The sequence below is a fragment of the Myxocyprinus asiaticus genome, chromosome 5 (genome assembly GCF_019703515.2).
Source record: "Myxocyprinus asiaticus isolate MX2 ecotype Aquarium Trade chromosome 5, UBuf_Myxa_2, whole genome shotgun sequence".
In the NCBI taxonomy this organism is placed as follows: domain Eukaryota; kingdom Metazoa; phylum Chordata; class Actinopteri; order Cypriniformes; family Catostomidae; genus Myxocyprinus; species Myxocyprinus asiaticus.
Genome location: NC_059348.1, coordinates 23,017,088 through 23,038,323, shown reverse-complemented (window position 1 = coordinate 23,038,323; position 21,236 = coordinate 23,017,088). Strand labels below are relative to the sequence as shown.

Here is a 21,236-nt window from a genome sequence, read left to right as displayed (position 1 = left end):
GAAGGGCCTAGCACATAAACAGTAATTGTGTCACTTTTTCTTCACCCGTTAACGTCATTTGTTACCCAACTCTCTGGTGTTAATCCCGCTCACCCCATGCTCCTTCAGTTGCCATGGATATGCCATCCCTATGGCAACTCGGGGGCCTTTGTGGATGGTCTTGGGTCCTGACGGTGGACTCATTACCCATTCCCTTCAAGCTCCAAGTCAAATCAGTCAAAATGGGAGAGCTCATCTGTCTGCTACAATACTACAGTCAAGAAACCCCTGTCAAACTGCTGCACAGCATGGCTTCTCAGAAAAAAAAATGCAGTAGCACAGCCCATTCACATTGTGGATTAGATCACATTCAGATTAAAGAGATAATAACCCCCCATAATATAAAAGTGCCCCAAAGATAACATTTTAGTACTGGCCCTGAATACCATCACTGTCTCTGGCAAGGAACAGTAAAGTCAGATTAGACCCTTAGTGACTGGAATAATACAATCATAGCCTTCTGCATATCCACACAAAACCCTGCTAAATCTTTAAGGCACATGTGTACGAAATGAACAAGAAATAAATTAAAAAAACATCTCATTCATAAAGCATACAGTTTCACAGAGTTTGTCAATGACCTCAACCCGTGTTATGCAATCTGTTTTTATTTTTTATGATTTTCTTTGTCCCCCGTGGTGACAGTCTGACTCTTGCGTAGGCAGCACTTGAAAACATCTTCAGTGGGAGATTGGAAACATTAGGTAATTTAGTCCTTTATGCAGATGGGTTTTTGAAAGAATAGCACAATGTTTACCACAGTGAATTAGTTAACATTGTGGGTTTCGAAAGAACAAAATGAGTAAAAAAAAGTGTTTGCCTATTCATTTGTTTTTGCTTAGGAGGTGCGTGTGCATGTTTATTAGGTTAGAATTAGCAGCTGATATGTTGGTAGCAAATGTTCTAGGTCAGGTTGTTACTAATATAGCTCACATCTGATTGTGCATAGGTGCAAGGATTACAGTACAATTGAACCAAATAATACTGTTAAAATAGAGTTAATAGAGTAGTTGCACGTCCATTTTCCTTACAAATAGTGTGACCTTGAAGGCCATTCACTGTTACAAAACAGAATACAGAGGCCCCCAAATAAGTTGTTGGACAATAACACACACACACACACACACAAGAATTTTAAGATTTGCACATTATAATTTCACAACAAAATTCCATCAAATTGAATTAAGTAATCTTTAAAAAAAAAAAAAAAAAAAAAAAACTAAATATTTTTTCATAAAAAATTACACAATCAAAAATTACACAAAAAATTCACAATTCAATTTGATGGCATTTTGTTATGAAATTAAAATGCGTAAAATATGCAATGTATTTATATGGTGTAGTTCAGCATATACTGTGTGTGTGTGTGTGTGTGTGTGTGTGTGTGTGTGTATATATATATATATATATATATATATATATATATATATATATATATATATATATATATATATATTACACAGTGTATATGCTGAACTACTGTACACCTGTGGTTAAAAAAAATGGCTCAGAATAGTTTGTTCTGAGAAAAGGTCTTGCATCCATTATTCACAGATGACACTTGTGTTGATATTTTGCTATCTTATGCAGTCAAATTCATGCATTTTTAAATGTAACTTAAGTGTCTAAATACGTTTTGGGGGCCACTGTACATTTGAGTAGCATGGGTCTGTTAGGCTCAGCTTGGCCTTCCCAGTGTATTGATTAGTCAGCTTCAATCAAGCCCAAATTAGTTTGAAGGGGAAGAGAACAAATCCAACAAGGTAACCAGAGACCAGTGATTAAAGATGTATGAAGAGCCTTGAGGAGAAAGCATAGTCTCTGTAAACCCATCTCACTAACAGTGAAAGTTCCATTCAGCTCTTGTGCGACGCTGATCAGTGCATTCTCGTGATAACTCAGTGTGTATGTGGTTTCAAACGTGTGTTTGTGGTGGCCAGACGGGGCAGGTGGGGGTTCCACCTGCTGAATGAACACGGTCAGTATTGGGGAGTACCATGGGCTGCGGGTGGGCTCTGCCCTGCTCAGCATTGTAGCGGGCTGCATCATCATCGGTGTGTCAAAGGACTGTGATGCAGATGCTGTGGGGGGCATCTTCCTGGGGGCAGGAGGGCTTGGTATGTACATCTTCTGTTCACTCATCAGGGCCATAACCTCTATGGACATTGTAGGGGCATATTCCCCCTTTTATTTTTTATTTTAGAAAAAGGAGGTTTTCAGTGGATGATTATCTTGTGGAACACAAAAATGTAATGCCGAATGTTAGTCTCAGTCACCATTCACTTTCATTGCATCTTTTTCAATACATGGAATGTGAATGGTGACTGAGACTAACACCTTGCCTACACCAGACTCGAGCACACACTGGCGCTACTCATACCAACAAGACAAATAAACAGTTTAGAAAGCCTGTATCGATGGGTCTAGTGTAGACAGCCTCAAGCGACATCGCTTGCGTCCAGTTAGACAGGGTGTACAATTCTGCCTAACATTCTGTCTCCATTTTGTGTTCCACAGAAGAAAGAAAGTGATACAGGTTTGAGTAAATGATGACAAAGTTTTCATTTTTGGGTGAACTATCCCTTTAAATTATTACATTAGGTCCACCTTATCCCATATGTGGTTGTATGTTTGCCTTTACAGCTGCCTGTATAATAGACAGAATATTAAAGAGTTATATAAAGAGTTATTTGCTCTACAGTATGTATAATGATAAGTCTATTCATTCATGTGATCTTCTATGGAAAGACAGAAACACCTGAGGCTGCATAGTTTTCATGGCATTTGCTAGCTACAAAATACACCAAAAGGCCAATAATCATATCAACTCTCTTAAATGCATGCAAAAGTGAATTAATTTCCCTTTGATCTGCAGGGTTTTGCAGGGGTTTTGCAGGTAGTGTTACCTTTGTGGATCCTGACTGCATTATTGACCATTCCACAGTGCATGGCTCTTCTGCATATCATACATTTTTAACACTACATCTAATCTCTGCTCCATATCAGCACACCTCTATCACAGATCATTATCCTTTGCCTTTTCACAACATTATGAAAACTACCAGTTACAAGGAGGGATTATATAAATGAAATAGACGTATGTTGTAGAGGTTTCCTGCAGTATTCCCCCACAGTCATTCTTTACTGAGGTTAGTCAAAAAAGGCACATCCGCCATTTGATCAAGGTCTGTAATCCAAGCCAGCAGCTCATGATGCGGGGTATGTAATCTACACAGGACCCTGTCACAATAGAGCTGCACTATACACCAGTAGACTTTGATCTCTTGTCCATACAGCTGGAGAAAAGCCAACTGTATCTATACAGAACCTTGCAGATAGTGTGTCAGGCACCATTATTGTCTATACTGCTGATACATGAAGGTATGTGTTCTTCAACCATCATATCAGAAGATCAGTCTAATTTGCAGCTATTTCCCTATAAATAGCCTGAATTTCCATGTTGGTCCAGGGTGGTCTGTGCTGGTTAGGTGCTTGTCTAGATGGCTTGTCACCATTTACTCATCCTCATGTTGTTCCAAACTTGTATGGCTTTATTTCTTACTTGGAACACAAATAAAGATGTTAGGCAGAAATTTAACCTCAGTCACCATTCAGTGTCTTGGCATCTTTTTAATATACAATAAAAATGAATGGTGACTGAGGCTAACATTCTGTTTAACATCTCCTTTTGTGTTCCATGGGAAAAATGAATTAATATGAGTTTGTGACAACATGGGTAACACTTTACATTAATGTTCCCTTTAAAGGGGTTCATTAATGACAAATAAGTGATTTACTAATGCATTATAAATAACTGATATGTGGTTGTTACATCATGCATAAAAAGGGTGACTTTCATGCAATACCTGCCAACAGTAAGCCATTTTACCTCACATATTATAAAAGTTTAATAACACTAACTCAACATTAATCACCTATATAAATGTACCTTAATGTAAAGTGGACACATACATTTATTTTGTTGCTGCAATGTGACATAAGTCATGAATTAGGAATTTTTCCCCAATTTGGAATGCGCAATTCGGAATGCCCAATTCGCTTTTAAGTCCTTGTGGTTGCATAGTGATTCGCCTCAGTCCGGGTGGTGGAGGACAAATCCCAGTTGCCTCCGCATCTGAGACCGTCAACCCGTGCATCTTATCACGTGGCTTGTTGAGCGTGTTGCCACGGAGACTTGTGGAGGCTTCATGCCATCCACTGCGGCAACCACGCTCAACTCACCATGCGCCCCACCGAGAATGAACCACATTATAGTGACCACGAGGAGTTTACCCCATGTGACTCTACCCTCCCTAGCAACCAGGCCAATGTGGTTGCTTAGGAGACCTGGCTGGAGTCACTCTCCATATTTTACCACTGAGCTACCCAGGCCCCCATGCATTTCATGTTTTTGATTAAGAAGAATGAATAAGTGTATTTATTAAGCATTTATAACATTATAACAATTTAAAATGCTCACCGAATGAAATTTACCCTTGTTATTCATGTTGTTATAATTGCATATCAGTTATCTATAATGCATTTGTAAATGACTAATTAGTCATTTAATAACCTCTTTGTAAACCCTTGACAAAGAGGACATTAATGTAAAGTGTTACCACAAAATGAGGGTGAGTAAATGATGACAGAATTTTCATTTTTGGGTGAACTATACCTATGAGGATAGGCCAGTTAAAGGGATAGTTCACCCAAAAATGAAAATTCTTTCATTTTTTACTCACACTCATGCCATCACCCTCATGCAATCCCAGATATGTATGCCTTTCTTTCTTCTGCAGAAGAAAGCCCGTGACTTAATACAGCTCTGCTGAGCAGGGAGGAGAATTTATAGTAAAAAAGGACTTACTGTAAATATAGATCTGATTCTCACCCACACCTATAATATCGCTTCTGAAGACATTGATTTAACCACTGGAGACGTATGGATTACTTTAATACTGACTTTAATGCATAATTTGTAAAACGATAAATTTTAACACTTGTATTACAGACCCACCTACATAAACACACTTATTTCTGTATTATCAGCTTGCTTGGTAGCTCACCAGACAGAGCATTGGACTTAGAGCTCAACAACCATGGTTCAAAAACAGCACAAAAGTGAAAGTGGCAAAGAAGCAAAACAGAATGATATGGTTGCTTCAAGAAATGGTTTTTTGTTTTTCATTTTGAATTTGCATTTTAAAACACTATCGGTTAGGATTAGGTGTTGGTTAAGGGTAAGGATGTCTGCTTTGTTAAACCCTCATTTATCTTTCCAGACACTATTGGTTAGGTTTGGAGTACAGTTTTAGGTCAGGGAGGAACATTTTACTCATTAAAACCTCCATCTAAAATTCATCTTAAAAACCTTGTCTGATTACAACCTTATTTCGCTTGGTTTTGGTGCCCTCCACTGGACATTTCACTCTGAAACTGCAGCCAAACTTGGAATGAAAAACGTAATTTCAGTTTTGCAAAAACGTTGCAATGTTTACGTAAATTTCATGAGACCAGGCTGAAATATTTATTTGAGTTCAGCAGATGAAAGAAAGTCATACTCATCTGGGATGGCATAAGGGTGAGTAAATGATGAGAGAATTTTTATTTTTGGCTGAACCATCCCTTTAAGAAGTTTGGAGGGGCAAACTAGCAACTCATGCTGGAGACCAGAGTCCAAAATACAACATATGCTGATGACCAGCAATGCTGCTCTTTTCTTCAGGACTTTGTGTGTTTGTAAGGTTAGGAGAGCTTTGTGAAATATTGCTGGCATGCTGTTTATTGTAGAGCTTGGAGCTCTTTACTGCTGCATGAACAACTCTCCTGCCAAACAAGATAGATCGATTGGAGCGTTACACTCTAAAGCATGAACCACCGTGATGGATCCATAAGTCTGGGGTGAGTTAGAAGAGAAAGAAAGAAGAAGATTGGAGGGGGAAAATGACAAAGAGCAGCCACAAAAGTATGCTTGCAGGAATGGAAAGAAAAAAGGAGGCTACATAAGCTGGACACGTGGTGAAGAGGCCTTCAGCATGCAACAATCATGCCTGGGCAGTGTCCTCTCATAACAGAAATTGGCCAAAATACAAAGGCAGCAGAGGTGCCTCGTCCTTTTCAAATGGGAATAGATTCACAGCATGAAGAATAGGTGCATAATCAAAATCCAGCACAGTCCCAGCAGTCTATGCAGTCTCCCCAGTAGCACCACACCTCTCAAAACATCAACATGGCAAAACACAAGAAGACACATAGAGATCAGCTGCCTGCCTTCATTAACCACAAGGAGGATTTTCACTGTTCTTTTTGGAAGGCATGTAAAATCAGAGTAGAAGGCACGAATCTTAAACTTAGCATAAAAAGAACCCGGAAAGAGATCATTCTCAGTGTGTATGACTGCTTGAAAGGAACAAGCCTTTTTGCTGAAATTCACTGCTCACAAGTGGTCGTTTCGTTCTGCATTCTCATTATGATGCTAAAATTGCTTTTCATAAATTTGCAGTATAATGCAATATGCATGAGGCACGTCTTTAGCTCTGGTGTGCAGCTTTGCTCAGGGAGCCATTGAGTGGAAAGAAAGTGAAGTTAGTAACACTGGAGTCAAGAATTTCCCTAATGACAGTAGAGAGTGAGCAATTCAGTGCACATCTGAAATGGTCTTTGTGTCTTATCTGTTGCTGTCTGTGTGTGCTCTGCAGGTCTCCTCATTTCAGTCTACCCGTTCATTAGAGCATGGTTCAACTTCCATCACATACTGCCCAATATAGGTGAGACCCCAGTGCCTTTGCAATCTCCTGGTATGAGTGAAATAATCAAGTGGGCAATTTTTATTAGCACTCATAAGATTTTTAAAGTGTCTGTATTGCTGGACACCAACATATGTTGGGTTTTGATGCTGGTGTCCCCATCACACCCTGTCTGCACCGTTCTTCCATTATAAACAATGATGCTGTCTGCACTGGAAGTGAAGTAAATGTTTATACTAGTGGATTTCCATTGAAAATGAATTAGGATACAGGATATGTACCCATTTAACCATTGCTGAAGTCTACTTGAGCTCACAGCTAATTGGTCTGTGCTTTCTGCACGTCATTTTGAATGTTCACTTCGAGGCTTCCAGTGTAAACAGTGTCAAGCCATTGCAGTGTCAATGGACGCGTCCAGTGTAGACAAGAGCTCTGTCCCAAATGATGCACTATCATTTGCACTCAGCCATGTAGTGTATGTTTTCAAAGTGTAGTTTCGTCCCAAATGGAACACTAAAAACCACGCAACTCGTCACAACACCGTCTGACAACATCTCATTTTCCCAGGTAACTTCAGAGTGCACCCGATGGCTTCAAATCCAGCCCTCGAACAGCCTGCAGCCACACTAACAGGAGAAGGTATGTGGCTGTTCCACATGGATACGCACACCCAAACCCACTCAGGTTTTCACACACCCCTCTGCCCCTAGTCTGACAATGCTAGACTGATTTCCTATGACACCATTTTAGAGTGTCAATAGCTTTTCAGAGTCAGTGTAGAGTTGTCCTGTACTTCTCATTTACACTCTCTCTGGCCTGCTAGATCCTGGGCATGGGGCTGTGACAATGTCTTGATCTCTGTTCCAAGCTAATACAAATTGAATTGGAGCCTTTCTATTAGTTCACTTCATGTGAAATGGCAGGTTGTATGGGTAATAACAACAAGTTTATTTCCAAAAAAGATTCATTTTCAAAATACTAATTGTTTTGTTTGTTAGTTGCACCAACTCCACTGTGCCCCAATTTAAAATTGTACAAAAAAAGCTAATCTAATATTGTGTGAGGACATCATTATGAACAGAGAAAACAGCCATAGTCAGCCACTAAATATATGCACTCAGTATGACCTAACACCCTTACCATTATGGAAAGTTTGCAGTTCAATTTCTCTCACAGCTAAAACTTTTTTTTTTTTTTTTTACTGAATGATATCTAGCCATTTTATGCAACAGCTGCCCCATAGACGCCCATTGTAAGTGCATTTCTGTACACAAGGTACAAACTGAAGTATAAACCTAAATTATTTTCAGTGGTAATCGACAGCAAGCCACAGATGATTTTTTTTTTTTTTTTTTAATACTTTCTCAAATCCCAGCTTAATATGCTGAGACAATTATAAGTAAACCATTCATAAGATAATTTTCTCAAAACATTTAAACAATGTTGCTCTATGTCAGTTTAAATATTTCTCTGCTTGCTTGAGCTGCCCATCCAGTATTCAGAAAGCTGTTTGGAAGCAAAGAGTTTTTTTTTTTTTTTTTTGCAATTCCATTTGGTAGTGCTTGTGGCGATTAAACACTTCAGCTTTAATATATAGTTAAAAGTCCATATATACAGTATATATGATATATTCCACTATACTGCCCAACAAAGCCAAAACAAAGGAACTACACCAACACTGAAACTGATAAAAATGTCATATGGGCCATTACCAATAATTAGCAGACAGTTCTGCTGATCTGTATATAGAAGAGATTAGTAAATGAGCAACAGGGTTGAACAATACTTTAAAACACGGCTTTATTTTGAAACCTAACATGGGCAATTTTCATTATGAAATGATTGCAGTCATGAGAAAGGCTATCAGGAAACTATGTTTATGCAATCAGAAATCTCACTCTCTGTCCTGCTGTGGAATTACAATGAAAACCTTCAAACTCTGCTGATCTGGCATTGTCAACTGAGCAGCCCAGTGTCCCTCACACAACTAGCGTGTGTTCTTGACGGCCACTTACTGGCCTGCTTCCTGTATGCACCGATTGCTTCAGTTTGTACTTTGTTCGGTTAAGTCTATTTCTACCTTATACATAAAGCACAGCTTTTATAAGCTTATGTCTAAGGAGATTTTTACTCAGATGACTTGATTATCTGGGAAAAATGTTTTAACTTTATTTGATGCCCCCTCTCTTGTAATTGCTTTCTTGGGTTGTTTCGCAAAAAGAGGTGATATGTTTATCAGATTTTATATAAGTTTAAATGAGGACAAGGTTTTCTATGAAAATGTGAGCCTAAGGCTTTGAAAAGTATGATTATGCACAAAATTTTCACTGTCTGTATTATGTAAAATGAAAATTTGCTGATAATTTACTCACCCTCAGGCCATCCAAGATGTATCGGAGTTTCTTTCTTCATCAAAACAGAATTTAAGACTTTTAGGATTTCATTTCAGGCCTCCTCCTCTAAACAATGCAAGTGAATGTCCTCCATTTTTTGATGGTCCAAAATGCATATTTAGGGCGCATCAAAATAATCCACATGACTCCAGTCGACAAATAAAGTTCTTCTGAACACAAACGATTTATTATTTTTAGAAACAAAACAATACTTATCTACTTTTTAATTACAAATGTTTGCTTCCGTACATCACTGTGATGTGCGCTCATGAGAGGGATGACGTAATTTCGGTGGATTTTGTCTGTGTCTCTGCATCCACTGCTCCGTTTCTCTCTCTCTGTTCATTCTTTATCCAGGGACTCAAAGCCAGTTGAATCTTGAGCGTTCCAAGAGTCGGATGGGGACATTTGTGGAGACGGCAGTTTCTACAGCAGCTGAGGGCTTACAGGATGATGGGTGAGACATGCATTCTCAGTGTAAATACATGAAAACAGCACACGCTTGAAGGGATGGTTCACAAAAAAAGAAAAAAGAAAATTCTGTCATCATTTACTCACCCTCATGTCATTCCAAACCAGTATCACTTTCTTTCTTCAGTGAAACACCAGGGAAGAAGTTTGGCAGAATGTCCGAGCTGCTCTCTTACATTTAATGAAGGGAATGGGGACCAGAGCCTGTCAAGCTCCAAAAAGGATAAAAAAGTACTCCGTATGACTTGGTTACTATATTCCAAGTCTTCTGAAGACATCCGATAGCTTTGTATGAGAAAAAGACTGAAATATTAGTCGTTATTCACTGAAAATCTTGCTTCACAGCCATGGTTACCATTCACTTTCATAGAAAAGAGCAGCTTGGACAATAAATCCTTTTATGTTTCACAGAAAAAAAAAGAAGTAATATGGGTTTGTAACAACAAAAGGATGAATAAATTATAACAGAATTATCAATTTTGGTGAACTATTCCTTTTTTAGCAGCATAAATCTTGAAAAAAAATATCTCAAAATATGGAATAAATGCATTCATCTATGCAGCTTTTGACCTGTGTAAGTCATTTTGTCATTCACATACTCATAATTTTGCAGGAACAGACACAAACTGAACTTGCATACACACACATACACACAGACACTGCCCTCATTACATTTGCGACAATGAATTCCCTCTCTCAATATAGCAGTCTCTCTTGGGCCTGAGAGTAATTTTATTCCTCGGGCAGTGGTGCCAAACAGCCCACATCTTTGTAGCACACTGGAGGAACAGAGTGATTGGGATTTCCACTTGCTTTGAGAAAGGCTTTTTGCTCCCCTATTGAGCTTACATTTCATTCTATGCCAGGAGCCAATCACTTCCAAGGCATTATTTTGATTGACCCTCTCTGTGACATTTTATGTTCATATAAGGACCATTACAGTGTGGCAAGATTGGTCCATTTTCAGGAAATGTGTTCGACTTGACTTGTTGAATGAAAAAGACTTCGCTTCGGAGTTTAATGTGCATCTTGATACAATCTGGACATAGATTACAGGCTGTAAGTCATTTTCTGCTGTGAAAGGGAAGGTGTCGAACACTCCCCATTATGAGCTTATTGGTCTCAAACCAACAAAGAAGTTGCTGTGGATGTGGTTGTCATGGTGACTTATCCCACTGCCTTCACTCATAATGTCATTTATGTTGCATGAGGACCAGACTTGGTGCTGCTTATTCAACTTAGAGAATAAAAATTGCACACACACATATGCTCACATGCTTTATTAACACTCAAACACATTCAGACACTTAATCCATTCTTTAAGCTCTTCAATTACTTCTCCTAGGCCTTCTGCTGACGTTCCAGATATCTTGGGGAGGCGAAAGTTCAAGTCACCTTCTTCTGAGCAAGAATCTTAATAATTGCTGGATCCAACGTCTCATTAAAGAGCAAACAGTGTTCCTTTCACAATAAGCAAAGCTGCTCTCTACTTACAGCTTATTGCAGAATCCTTTCTCATTTCACTGCCTAATCAAACAAGGCGTCTGTTATAATATTAAAGTGGTAGTTCACCCAAAATTACAATTCATGTCTTCCGAAATGTGTAAACACAAAAGGATATATTTAACTGAATTAATGAACAATTTTATTTTTTCAACTGTTGAAATCATGGTACACATGACAACTCTTTCGATTGCATACAGTCAAGTACAGCACACTCAACACCTTATAAGGAGAAAAAGGAAGAAGAGAAGAAATATGCACACAAACTTCACTGGTTATGTATCCTGCCACACTAGCTTTAAATTTGTGCAAATGTGACTCTCCTATTGTGTTCCTGTTGCATTTTTTATTGTAAAGAGCAACTTGGGCATTTTTCTACATGTGTCAGAGACAAATCAAGTTGTCTGAGGTGATAAAAACAGTAAAAATCTAGTTTAAAACATGTTCAGTTCGCTGAAATGTAATCCTTGAGCCCATGTTGGTTTAAAAAACTGTGTTGTAAGTTGTAACCATCAAGTAAAAGGTATTAAAATACTTTCCTTGCACCTTGAATACATGAGAGTGTACTCAACTTAATTATTAATTTAAAGAACGTTTTAAAACATATTTTTTCAAGTTATATATGTTAAGAAATTTTGAGTCAAGAATTTTAAGAAGTTTTCTCAGGGTTAATGACCTGAACAAAATGTGCCTTTTCATTTAATGATATGACAAAATACTGTTTGTTGTTGTTGTTGTTTTTGTTTTTCACAAACAGTGTTGAGGGTCCTCTCTGTGTTTTTTTTTTTTTGTTTTTTTGTTTTTTTGTATGAAAAAAATAATAATAAATGGTTACCTACATGTTGGTTACACCACGTGAATTTGATTTGGTGGACAAACGTTTTTCAAATATTAATCATATTTTAAAATTGTTTCACTACTTATTCACTAAAGAAATAATTATAAAAGATTATTACACACTACTCATGCCAAAAAGCCCCCCCAAAAATATCAAAATGACTTTGAACTCAGTAACTGAAAACATGTTCATAATAGAAGAGGTGTATTCAAGTAACTGTTTTATTTTATTTTTTTTCTTTTGTGAATTGCATTTGCAATATTTTTGCAAATTTTTTAATATTTAAATTCTGGACAGAAAAATGAGCATCACGTTATTGACCCGCATATTTCCTTTTGCTTTCCTTGGATGAAAAAATAAAACAACAATCATGTTTTGAATGACATGAGGATGAGAAGATGATTACAGAATTTTCATTTTTGGGTGAACTATCCCTTTCAGATATGGCTTGTTGAAGGCAAAGAGGTTTGTTTCAAGGTCCAAAGCAACACTGAAAGAAAATATGTTTTTTCAAGTCAAGAACAACAATGTGCTTATGACTTTTCACACCATTTCCATTTGGTTTGTATTAGCACTTGTCTGTGCATTTTGAATTTATTTCTGAATTGCTCAAAATAATTCATAAAATGGTTTTGTATAGGAGACAGTAAGATGTAAGAAAGTTCTAACAGTAAAATAATAAATACAAAAATGAAAAAAAAAAAAAAAAAACACTTTATTTGAACTTGACAGCACATTCAATTAAAAACTTCAGTTATGTCCTGATAAGCCTGCACATTGACATATAGTTTACTATAGCTTTAGTGAAGCCTTCTTGCAATACTATTTAGAAATGACTCATACTCTCACGTACGGACACGCAGCATGGACATCCCACACAGACCATCGGTGACACACTAAGGCTGTATATGCAGTCTCTGTTCCATGGTGACGACGTAGAAAGACACCGTCTTCTGCTGCCAAGAGCTCTGACAGGGGCTGATGGCTGAATTATGCACAGTTGTGCTGAGTGTCTCACAGGACAGCACCAGAGAGAAATTTCAGTTGAGCAGTAAAGAATAACTTCATGATAACTGGAGAAAAAGAAAGAGAGTACACAATAATCAGAGCAGCAGAACTATTATTCCACTGTATATCTGTATAGCTGCCTTAACAAAACTTTACCATGGTAACCGTAGTTTCCACCAGTATACAATAGTTACCACAGTGCAATTGCCTAATCATTTTCAAGAAATATTCTATTTTGTGGAAGCTATGATTAAAATGCATTCTCAATATGATAACTGAGACATCAGTTGCAGTTCTGTGAACACAGTATCTGTTAAATTATTATTTGTACCTATATATGACTCGGCTGACCCTTACACATCTTTTACTATAGTACCCATAGATTCAGCCAAACTAACTGAGTTACTGCAGTTTTTGTTAAAAAAAAATAAATAAATAATAATAAAAAAAAATAAGTGGTGACTTCTTGCACTGTTTGAGGGAAATTCCCAAATACATTTATTATGATTTTTCAGCAGCATAACAATAACTTGTAACTATGTTTTTTTGTTTGTTTTTTCGGTGGAAACTTTTGTTACCATTTTACATTTTTGAAAGGGAAAATCCAAGAGACAGAAATGTTTAAACACTTCAAAGCTATGCCTTCCAATGCAAACATTTACAATGGTAACCTGTAAAAATACATTAGGTCTACTTCATGTATTGTTACTGTTGTAAAATCATTATAATTTTGGTAACACTTTACAATAAGCTTCTATCCATTAACATTTGATAATGCATAAATCATGAACAAACAATGAACAATACACAGGATTTTAACAGCATTTATTATCAGTCCTGGTTAATGTTCATTTATGCTAATTCGATTGTGCAGCATTAGTTCAAAATGCATAAACAAATGTCAATATCTAAAAAAAAATAAAAATATTGTAAAAATGTATTAGTATGTGTTGAAATTAACATTAACCAAGATTAATTAGTGGTGTAAAAGTATTGTTTGTTGTTAGTTCATGTTAACTAATGTTGTTAATTAATGTTAACAAATACAACATGGTAAAGTGTTACCAAAATGGAGGTGGCACTTTATTTTACAGTACTTTCAGTATACTTACAGTGTACTTACCCAAGAAAGTACTGTGTAATATTAAGTAACTACATGTACTTAATATGGGTAAATAAAGTAATTACTGCAGATGTTATAATGATATAGTACGTAAATGTAGAACAGTCCTGTAAAATGAAGTGCAACCAGAATTTTATATAGGATCTCCTTCAAACAGTGTAAGAAGATCTTACACTTGAATCTTTCTGTCATTCTAATTCCACACAATTTTACGTATACACAATTTTTTTTTTTTACAGTTTTAAATATGGCCTTTTTTATTTTATTTTTTATTTGTACTTATTTATGTTGCTGGAAACTACTGTATGGCGTTTTTTTAGTAAAGATTTTCTTTGTTGGGTTCAGTTATCTCTATCTAAAGTGGTCGTTTGGCTTATTACCAGAAACCGGCGTTCAGCACTGGGAGCTGTCCACACGGCAATCATGATGAGAGGCTTCCTCCTCCCTGCACACTGTCTGAACACATGCACACATTCACTCCTGTGTTTCACTGGAGGCACTACACTTATCCACAATATACAGGCTTCATCGCAACCTGTTACTGCCAACACGCTATTGTTCAACACGACAAACCTAAAATTACTCAACCCAGTGCTTTACTTTCTGCTTTATAACAGCTTTAAATCGTTTCTAGAAAGAAATCTTGTCGTTCTGTTACTTGATCGCAGCATGTGGAACAGGACGGACGACGACGTATATCGGTGTGTGTTGTTACAGCACGAGCTCTGAAGAGAAGATGAGTCAGGCAGATGTGGCGGATGACAGCGGAACCAGCGGGAAAGACGTCGTACATCGTCGCAGCGTCTTTTTGAAGACGGTGTTTTAGACTTAACAGAGACGTCATGTTTCTTATTAAACGGGAGACCTCCATCAAACCTATGTAATTCCTCTGCACGTCGATTAATAAGCGGTAAGACCTTTATGCTGGCTAAAGACACGTTGATAATCTTTCTAAATCACTGCATGTGTTTCAGATTTTCATATGGCAGCGTGCCATCAGAAAAGCTCATATATGTTTTTTAAATGGTTGTCTTTACCCACATATCTCACAGTCGGTAGGGGTGAAAGGAGCATCGAGGATGCTCCTCTATTACATATGTATTTTTACAGATTACCTTTACACTTAAGCAATTGGTGACAAAAAAAAAAAAAAAAAAAAAAAAAAAATTGTTAAATGTTTAGCTACCTTGGTTTCTTGTGCCAGTATTTCAAGGCATTGACATTTAGTCATTTAGCAGAGTCTTTCATCCAAGTGACTTACAATTGAGGAACATAACAAGCAATTTGTCTTACAAAAGTCAACATTATCTGCAGTAGCCTATCACACTGCCCAAAATGTGACCTTGGTCTTTTAAGGTTTCCTTCGAAAACAAAAATCTCCGGCACAATTACAGCAGCCACAAACTGCATTTGTGGCATAATGGTGACAACCACAAAAAAAATTATTTCCTTTTATTCTTCTTCTTCTTCTTCTTCTTCAAAAAAAAAAAAAAAAAAAAAAAAAAAGGAAAAATCTGAGTTACAGTGAGGCACCTGCAATAGAAGTGAATGGGGCCAATCTTTAATCCTTAAAATACTCACTGTTTCAAAAGTTTACCACAAAACATACGCATGCTAACATGACTTTAGTTCGACAGAATTGCTTAATAACCATTTCTGTGTACAGTACAATCCAATTTTTCAACTTTGTTGCCATGAACACTGGTGACAAATAACTAGAAGTTCATCCACCTGGAATAGTAGTCCGCCGCAAAAACGATGATTTAAACAACTTTACAGCTCAAATAATACACAAGTTTTATCAAAAGTAGTTTTATAAAATGATAAGCTTCACATTTCTGCCTTTAAACCCTCCAAAAATTGGCCCCATTCACTTCCATTGTAAGTGCCTCACTATAGCCTCTACATTATGCCACAAAATCTGTTTTTCTGAGTGCGGTGACTGTTGATTAATGAGGCATTGGTGCACAAGAAATATACTTAACTGTGTTCTTACAAACTACGCTTGTGGCTCTGACATTCATTTCCGTTCTGCGCTACAGGTAGCCTCCCTGCTGTGTGTGAAGTAATCACTCGAAGAAGCAATGCTCTTCTTCACCAGTTTGCTGATGGGGTTGTGACTGTGACTCTTGCCGATATGGTTTGCAGCGAGCAGAGTTCTGGCACGTCAGTTCCCAAAAAGGAGACCCAGAGCCGCAAGAAAAGGAAATCCCGTCCTCAGGGTCTGCCCTCTCCAGCCTTGTGCTGTGCATGTGGATTGTGCATTATGTTGGCAGGCATCAACATCACCTTGGTTGGCGCTTTTGCCTTTAGCACGCTTGTGCCCTCCAGCAATCCTCCAATCATCATTGGACCTATACTTCTACTGGTGGCGTTCTCCTTCTTCGGAGCCTGTTGCATCTGCAGTCGGTTGCCTCCTCCTCAAAGCTCTCGCCGGTCCAAGGGAGGTGGTGGTTTGGGCTTCATGGGTCGAGGAGCAGGTGGGTTGGGTGGAGGTGCAGCATTTGAGATTGAAACCAGTGAGCACACGATGCAGGACACCACAGCGGTGCAGCTCAGCCCCACCAACTCACCCTGCTCCTCTCACGCCTCCAGTCCAGAGAGAGAGGCTCCGGCCAATGCCACCAATGCGACTGTTCCTGCCCCAGAGTACGTCCCTCCACGAGCCTGCAAGCTCTTCACCATGGATTCCAATGGACCCAATTCAGCTTTGGCAGCCTTTTCGGCTTCTACAGGGGGTGGAGGGGTGGTCCAGCTCACTTTGCCCTCTGACTGTGCCGCCACTTAAGGCTGTCGGTTTAGGTTGCTCTGTGGAGAAAGGCCTGGTTTAACATTGTGTAAATAGGTTTGCAGAAGGGAAGACAGCGGTTTGTGTGGAGAATCCATTTGATTGTCACAGCTGGCATATGCCATGAGGTGCAATAACAGAAAAACGTTCCTGTGAGGTCCGTGCCATGTGTGTCTAATAAAAATGACAGCATATGAATAGCTTTGTATTCTCTTATGCTCCCATATCCGAAGAGAGAGATAGAGAGCCTTGAAAGTTGAATTACTGTGGTGTGTTTCACATATTCATACTGTGCCACTGTTACTCAGAGCATTCACAGTTACTGCGCTCAAAAGAGACAGAATCAGCTGTTGTGTAAAGATGGCTTTGGAGGTGAGCCGAAGAAACAGAACCAGTGAATCAGCAGAGAAAGACACTGAGGAGGACTGTTCTATGTCAGTGCACAAACTGAAAAAAACGCTGTAGGATGTTAACAGAATTCATCTGAATTCAACCATGGCTGAACTGCCAATAGCCATGATGGAGATGTTGTATATTTTCTCTTAAACATGTCAGTATTTTAAGTCAGTTCAATGCTAAAAATACATTTGGCTGCGAGTGTTCCTTTTTTGATGACTTTCTATGACCAAGTGTTTTGGATTTGGTGTTTTTCGGATGCGCAAATAAGCCGTGACACTGTGTAAAAGCTCTGACATTTTCTATTAAATCATGACTCTTGAAAATTAGGTTACTAAGCAGTACCGATGATGTGCGGAATAAAAACAACTAAATTTCCACATGGAAAAATGCATTAGGGTAAGTTTTGCGATAACCCAGATTTGCCAACAAATATGCATTTAAGCAGACCCAGTTATTGTGCTGTACTCATACTATTGTTGCATTTTGTTGTTGTTGAGAGTTGTGACATTATTTAATGAACCAACAGCCTATTTATCTGTAAAAGAAATAGCCGCAAACCTTTACACTGTGGTTTATAATGCTGCCAAGTAAACCAATATCTCTCTTTTCCTTGTAATTGCCAAAGGCTGTTTTCTCCCCATGTATCTTTCCGTCTTATGTTTAATATTATTATAAGATTGCATATTTACAACTGCTCACTGTATTTTTCCCCAAACTGTCACTCTCTCTCTATTTTACTTCCTTTCCCTCTAGTTTTCCTTTGCCCTTTGAAATGAAGAGCTCAAACATGCCCTCCATCACTGACCTGCGCTGATGGTTCAAGCCAAACAGTGAAACAATTTCCGTCATGTTGATTCTATCAGAGAGGTCATCTCAAATCAGCTTTCTTTGACTCTGTGGCAGAATCACTAGCACACTCATAAAAAAAGCAAAGGACATCATCTAATTAGCTTAAACCATTGCCACAATACAGATTATCAAAATAAAGCTCGTAAAAGTAACTAAATTAAAGGGATAGTTTAGTGCAAGTTTCCCCTCTATTATCATATTCATCACCTCAAAACAGCAGAAAGGGCTGATTTATCCTATAATATAATTCTGTACTTTGTTTTCTTTTTTTTTTTTTTGAGTGCCAATGCATCTGTAATTCTGTCATTGTAGTGATTACATTTTTAATGTTCACCTTTATCTGTGTAATGTATTGGAGTATCTTTATTGTAAATCAAATGGGCATATGGGTCAGTATTTGGTAAAGCGCAACAAGAACTGCACGCTTACAAACAGCGCACTGTTGCCATGGAAAAAACAACAATATTTCCGTGTTTTTTTAAACAATTCAAGAGCAACATTAAACCCAAAACTCAATGGTTCACCTGTTTGTTTCGAGAGTGTGAACATTCCAGGTGAGAAATATCGGGAAAGGAGATGTTGGACAGTGGACCCTGGAAACGTTGTCTTTACATAACGTTGGACTCTATGGACTGATTATGTCCCACCTGTTTTTGTATGCTGCTATTTGCCATCTATACATGTGCTGTACCAGTCTGAATGAATTGAATGCTGCCTTAATGACTGTGATCTCAGGATCAAACAAGTGAGGGCTACTCAAATATCCACTGAGAACATTTGATCATGTATAATTATTGTACATTCAGAGATATTGTGTTGTTTTCTTCTTTTCTTGGCGTTCTTTCAAAGGTATTTAAGTGGTATTTGAATGAAGAGAGGTGCAATGAGTTGAGGTTTAGATTACTATTATTTTGGTAATAAGCCATGTTGAGTAAAATGACGTATGAATGGTGACTTGTTATTAGTATTGTTGGCACTAAAAACAAAATCATTACAAAATTAAATTGTGCTTTTGTAAAATGTATAATGACATTATAATTGTACACAGTTTAACTGGCATGACAGAATATACTGTACATTAAAAGCAACATTCTTAAATGCTGGCTCAAATAGTTGTCATTTTAAACAATGAGAAACTGTGTGCTTTGATGTAGAGTTCAGTTAGAAGACACACTATTTGGAAGGTATTACATAAAGAGAAAAGTTGTCATTTGAGAGGGCATTACCCTTCCCATACAAGTTGCTTTAAATGGACAGAGTAGACAAATAAGCTTATTGCATGTACAGGGTGAGCCAAACACTTGACTGACATAGATGTGCTATAGTGATTTGGATAGCCCTCTTAAAAGAGTTGTTCACTTATTTGTCATAGACACTTATGCTACTATGGGATGAATTGTGTTACTGGGATATGGACAATAGAAATTCCTGTCACAAAATGACTTACTTTTATATCTCATTAAGCTTCATAACCTCTAAAAAATCAAATACATTTGCTTCAATTTGACTCGAAAAATTATTTCAAAATGTACGTATTTCAGTGTAATAAAAAAAGAGTAACCTTTAACTAAATAAAACCCAAAATGTTTTAAGTTTAATGACATTTATTTTGTTAAAAATTACACAATTCAATTTTATGGAATTTTGTTATGAAATGAAAATGTGCTGTACACGTCCTAAAAATAGGCTAAAACATTTAATTTTTTTGAGTGTTGACTTTCTTACTATATATACTGTATATATAAAACATTATTTATTATATATTATTATATATAAACTATATTGGTAGACGATAGTTTGGTAGCAGATTAAAAGTATAAAACTGGCCACAGATCTGATTTTCTAATTGTCTGGCCCATGATAAACAAACATCTTTAAAAAAAAAAAAAAAGAAAAAAAAAATCTAAATTTTACATAGAACATAATTTATTTCAATTTTCAGCACATTGGTTGAGGTCAGTTATTTTTTCAATGATCAGAATGAAAATAAAAGTATTACAGTCTTTTATTTTATTCACTAAGAAGAAGGTTTTTTAAAGAAAACTAAGTTTCCCCATATCTTCTTATTATGTTCTTGTAGTTCAGGGATAACGCTTGAGCTAAGTCACTTCATCACAAGCTGCTTTTTTCTTTGGTGCAGTGAGTGTTTTTCAACCGTGGTCCTGAAGTATCAACATTACACATTTTAGATGTCTCCCTAACTCTGAATCTAACGCTGATTCAACATATTAGTTAGCAGAAGCTCCATGACTTGAATTGGGTGTGTCTAATCAGGGAGACATCCAAAATGTGCAGTGTGCAGTTTTGAACTCCATGACCAGTGTAAGGAAACACTGTTTTAGTCGGATTCATTGACGGACAGCGCCTCCTCCAGGCTTTGATAAAACTACAGGTTAGAAGCTTCAAATATTATAGTCATATCTGAATCATTACCATGTGGTTATTAGATAAACTTAAAAAAATACTTACTCAATTTAATCATATTATATGAATATTAATTATGAATGACTTTACTAATACACTTCACTAGTACACCACAGACTTTTTCTGTAAATCTCTTCACAAATGCTGCACAGTCATGGATTGCATGTTATCTGAATTACATAATCAGATTGCAAAAATAAAGTACTTGTAAATGAATTACATTGCATTTTATAATGTTTGTAATCAGAATACAGTTACTTTTATACAGATAACATGAGTACATTATTTATTATATTACTTTCAGCAGTAACTAGAGTGTAATGTACTGATTTCAGGGCTGTATAATACAAAGTCAAATCCCATTTGTTTTAAATTTCCCAAATAACAACAATTCTCTTAAAATTTAAAAATACAATCATGTTCTAAGTGTTTGTTATGACCGTTTAAGCACCTAGGTTTTACTCAAATAGCAAGTTTCTGTTGGATTTTATGTTTAGTAATGTTTAATGAATGGAGTGTTAACTGGATTTTCACCAAAATATGCAACAAGTAATCCAAAATACTAATAAGTAAAATAAAACTACCTAAAAAGTGCAATCAAAAAGATTACATAACTGAATACAATTTAAGTTGTGTAATTTGTAATCAGTATTGG

At 37.1% G+C, this 21,236-nt stretch overlaps 2 protein-coding genes across 2 annotated transcripts; both read left to right on the top strand.

Moving 5' to 3' along the window:
* The first annotated feature begins 2,008 nt into the window (after positions 1-2,008).
* On the top strand, positions 2,009-11,067 carry kncn (kinocilin). The gene is made up of 5 exons (XM_051698357.1): positions 2,009-2,156; positions 6,738-6,806; positions 7,353-7,424; positions 9,536-9,635; positions 10,995-11,067. Exons 1-5 carry the CDS (start codon positions 2,009-2,011, stop codon positions 11,065-11,067), a joined length of 462 nt encoding a protein of 153 aa, XP_051554317.1.
* Positions 11,068-14,617: 3,550 nt separating this feature from the next.
* On the top strand, positions 14,618-19,235 carry LOC127441411 (transmembrane protein 275-like). Its single transcript, XM_051698805.1, has 2 exons — positions 14,618-15,031; positions 16,164-19,235. Exon 2 carries the CDS (start codon positions 16,259-16,261, stop codon positions 16,907-16,909), a length of 651 nt encoding a protein of 216 aa, XP_051554765.1. The 5' UTR covers positions 14,618-15,031; positions 16,164-16,258; the 3' UTR covers positions 16,910-19,235.
* Positions 19,236-21,236: the final 2,001 nt, after the last annotated feature.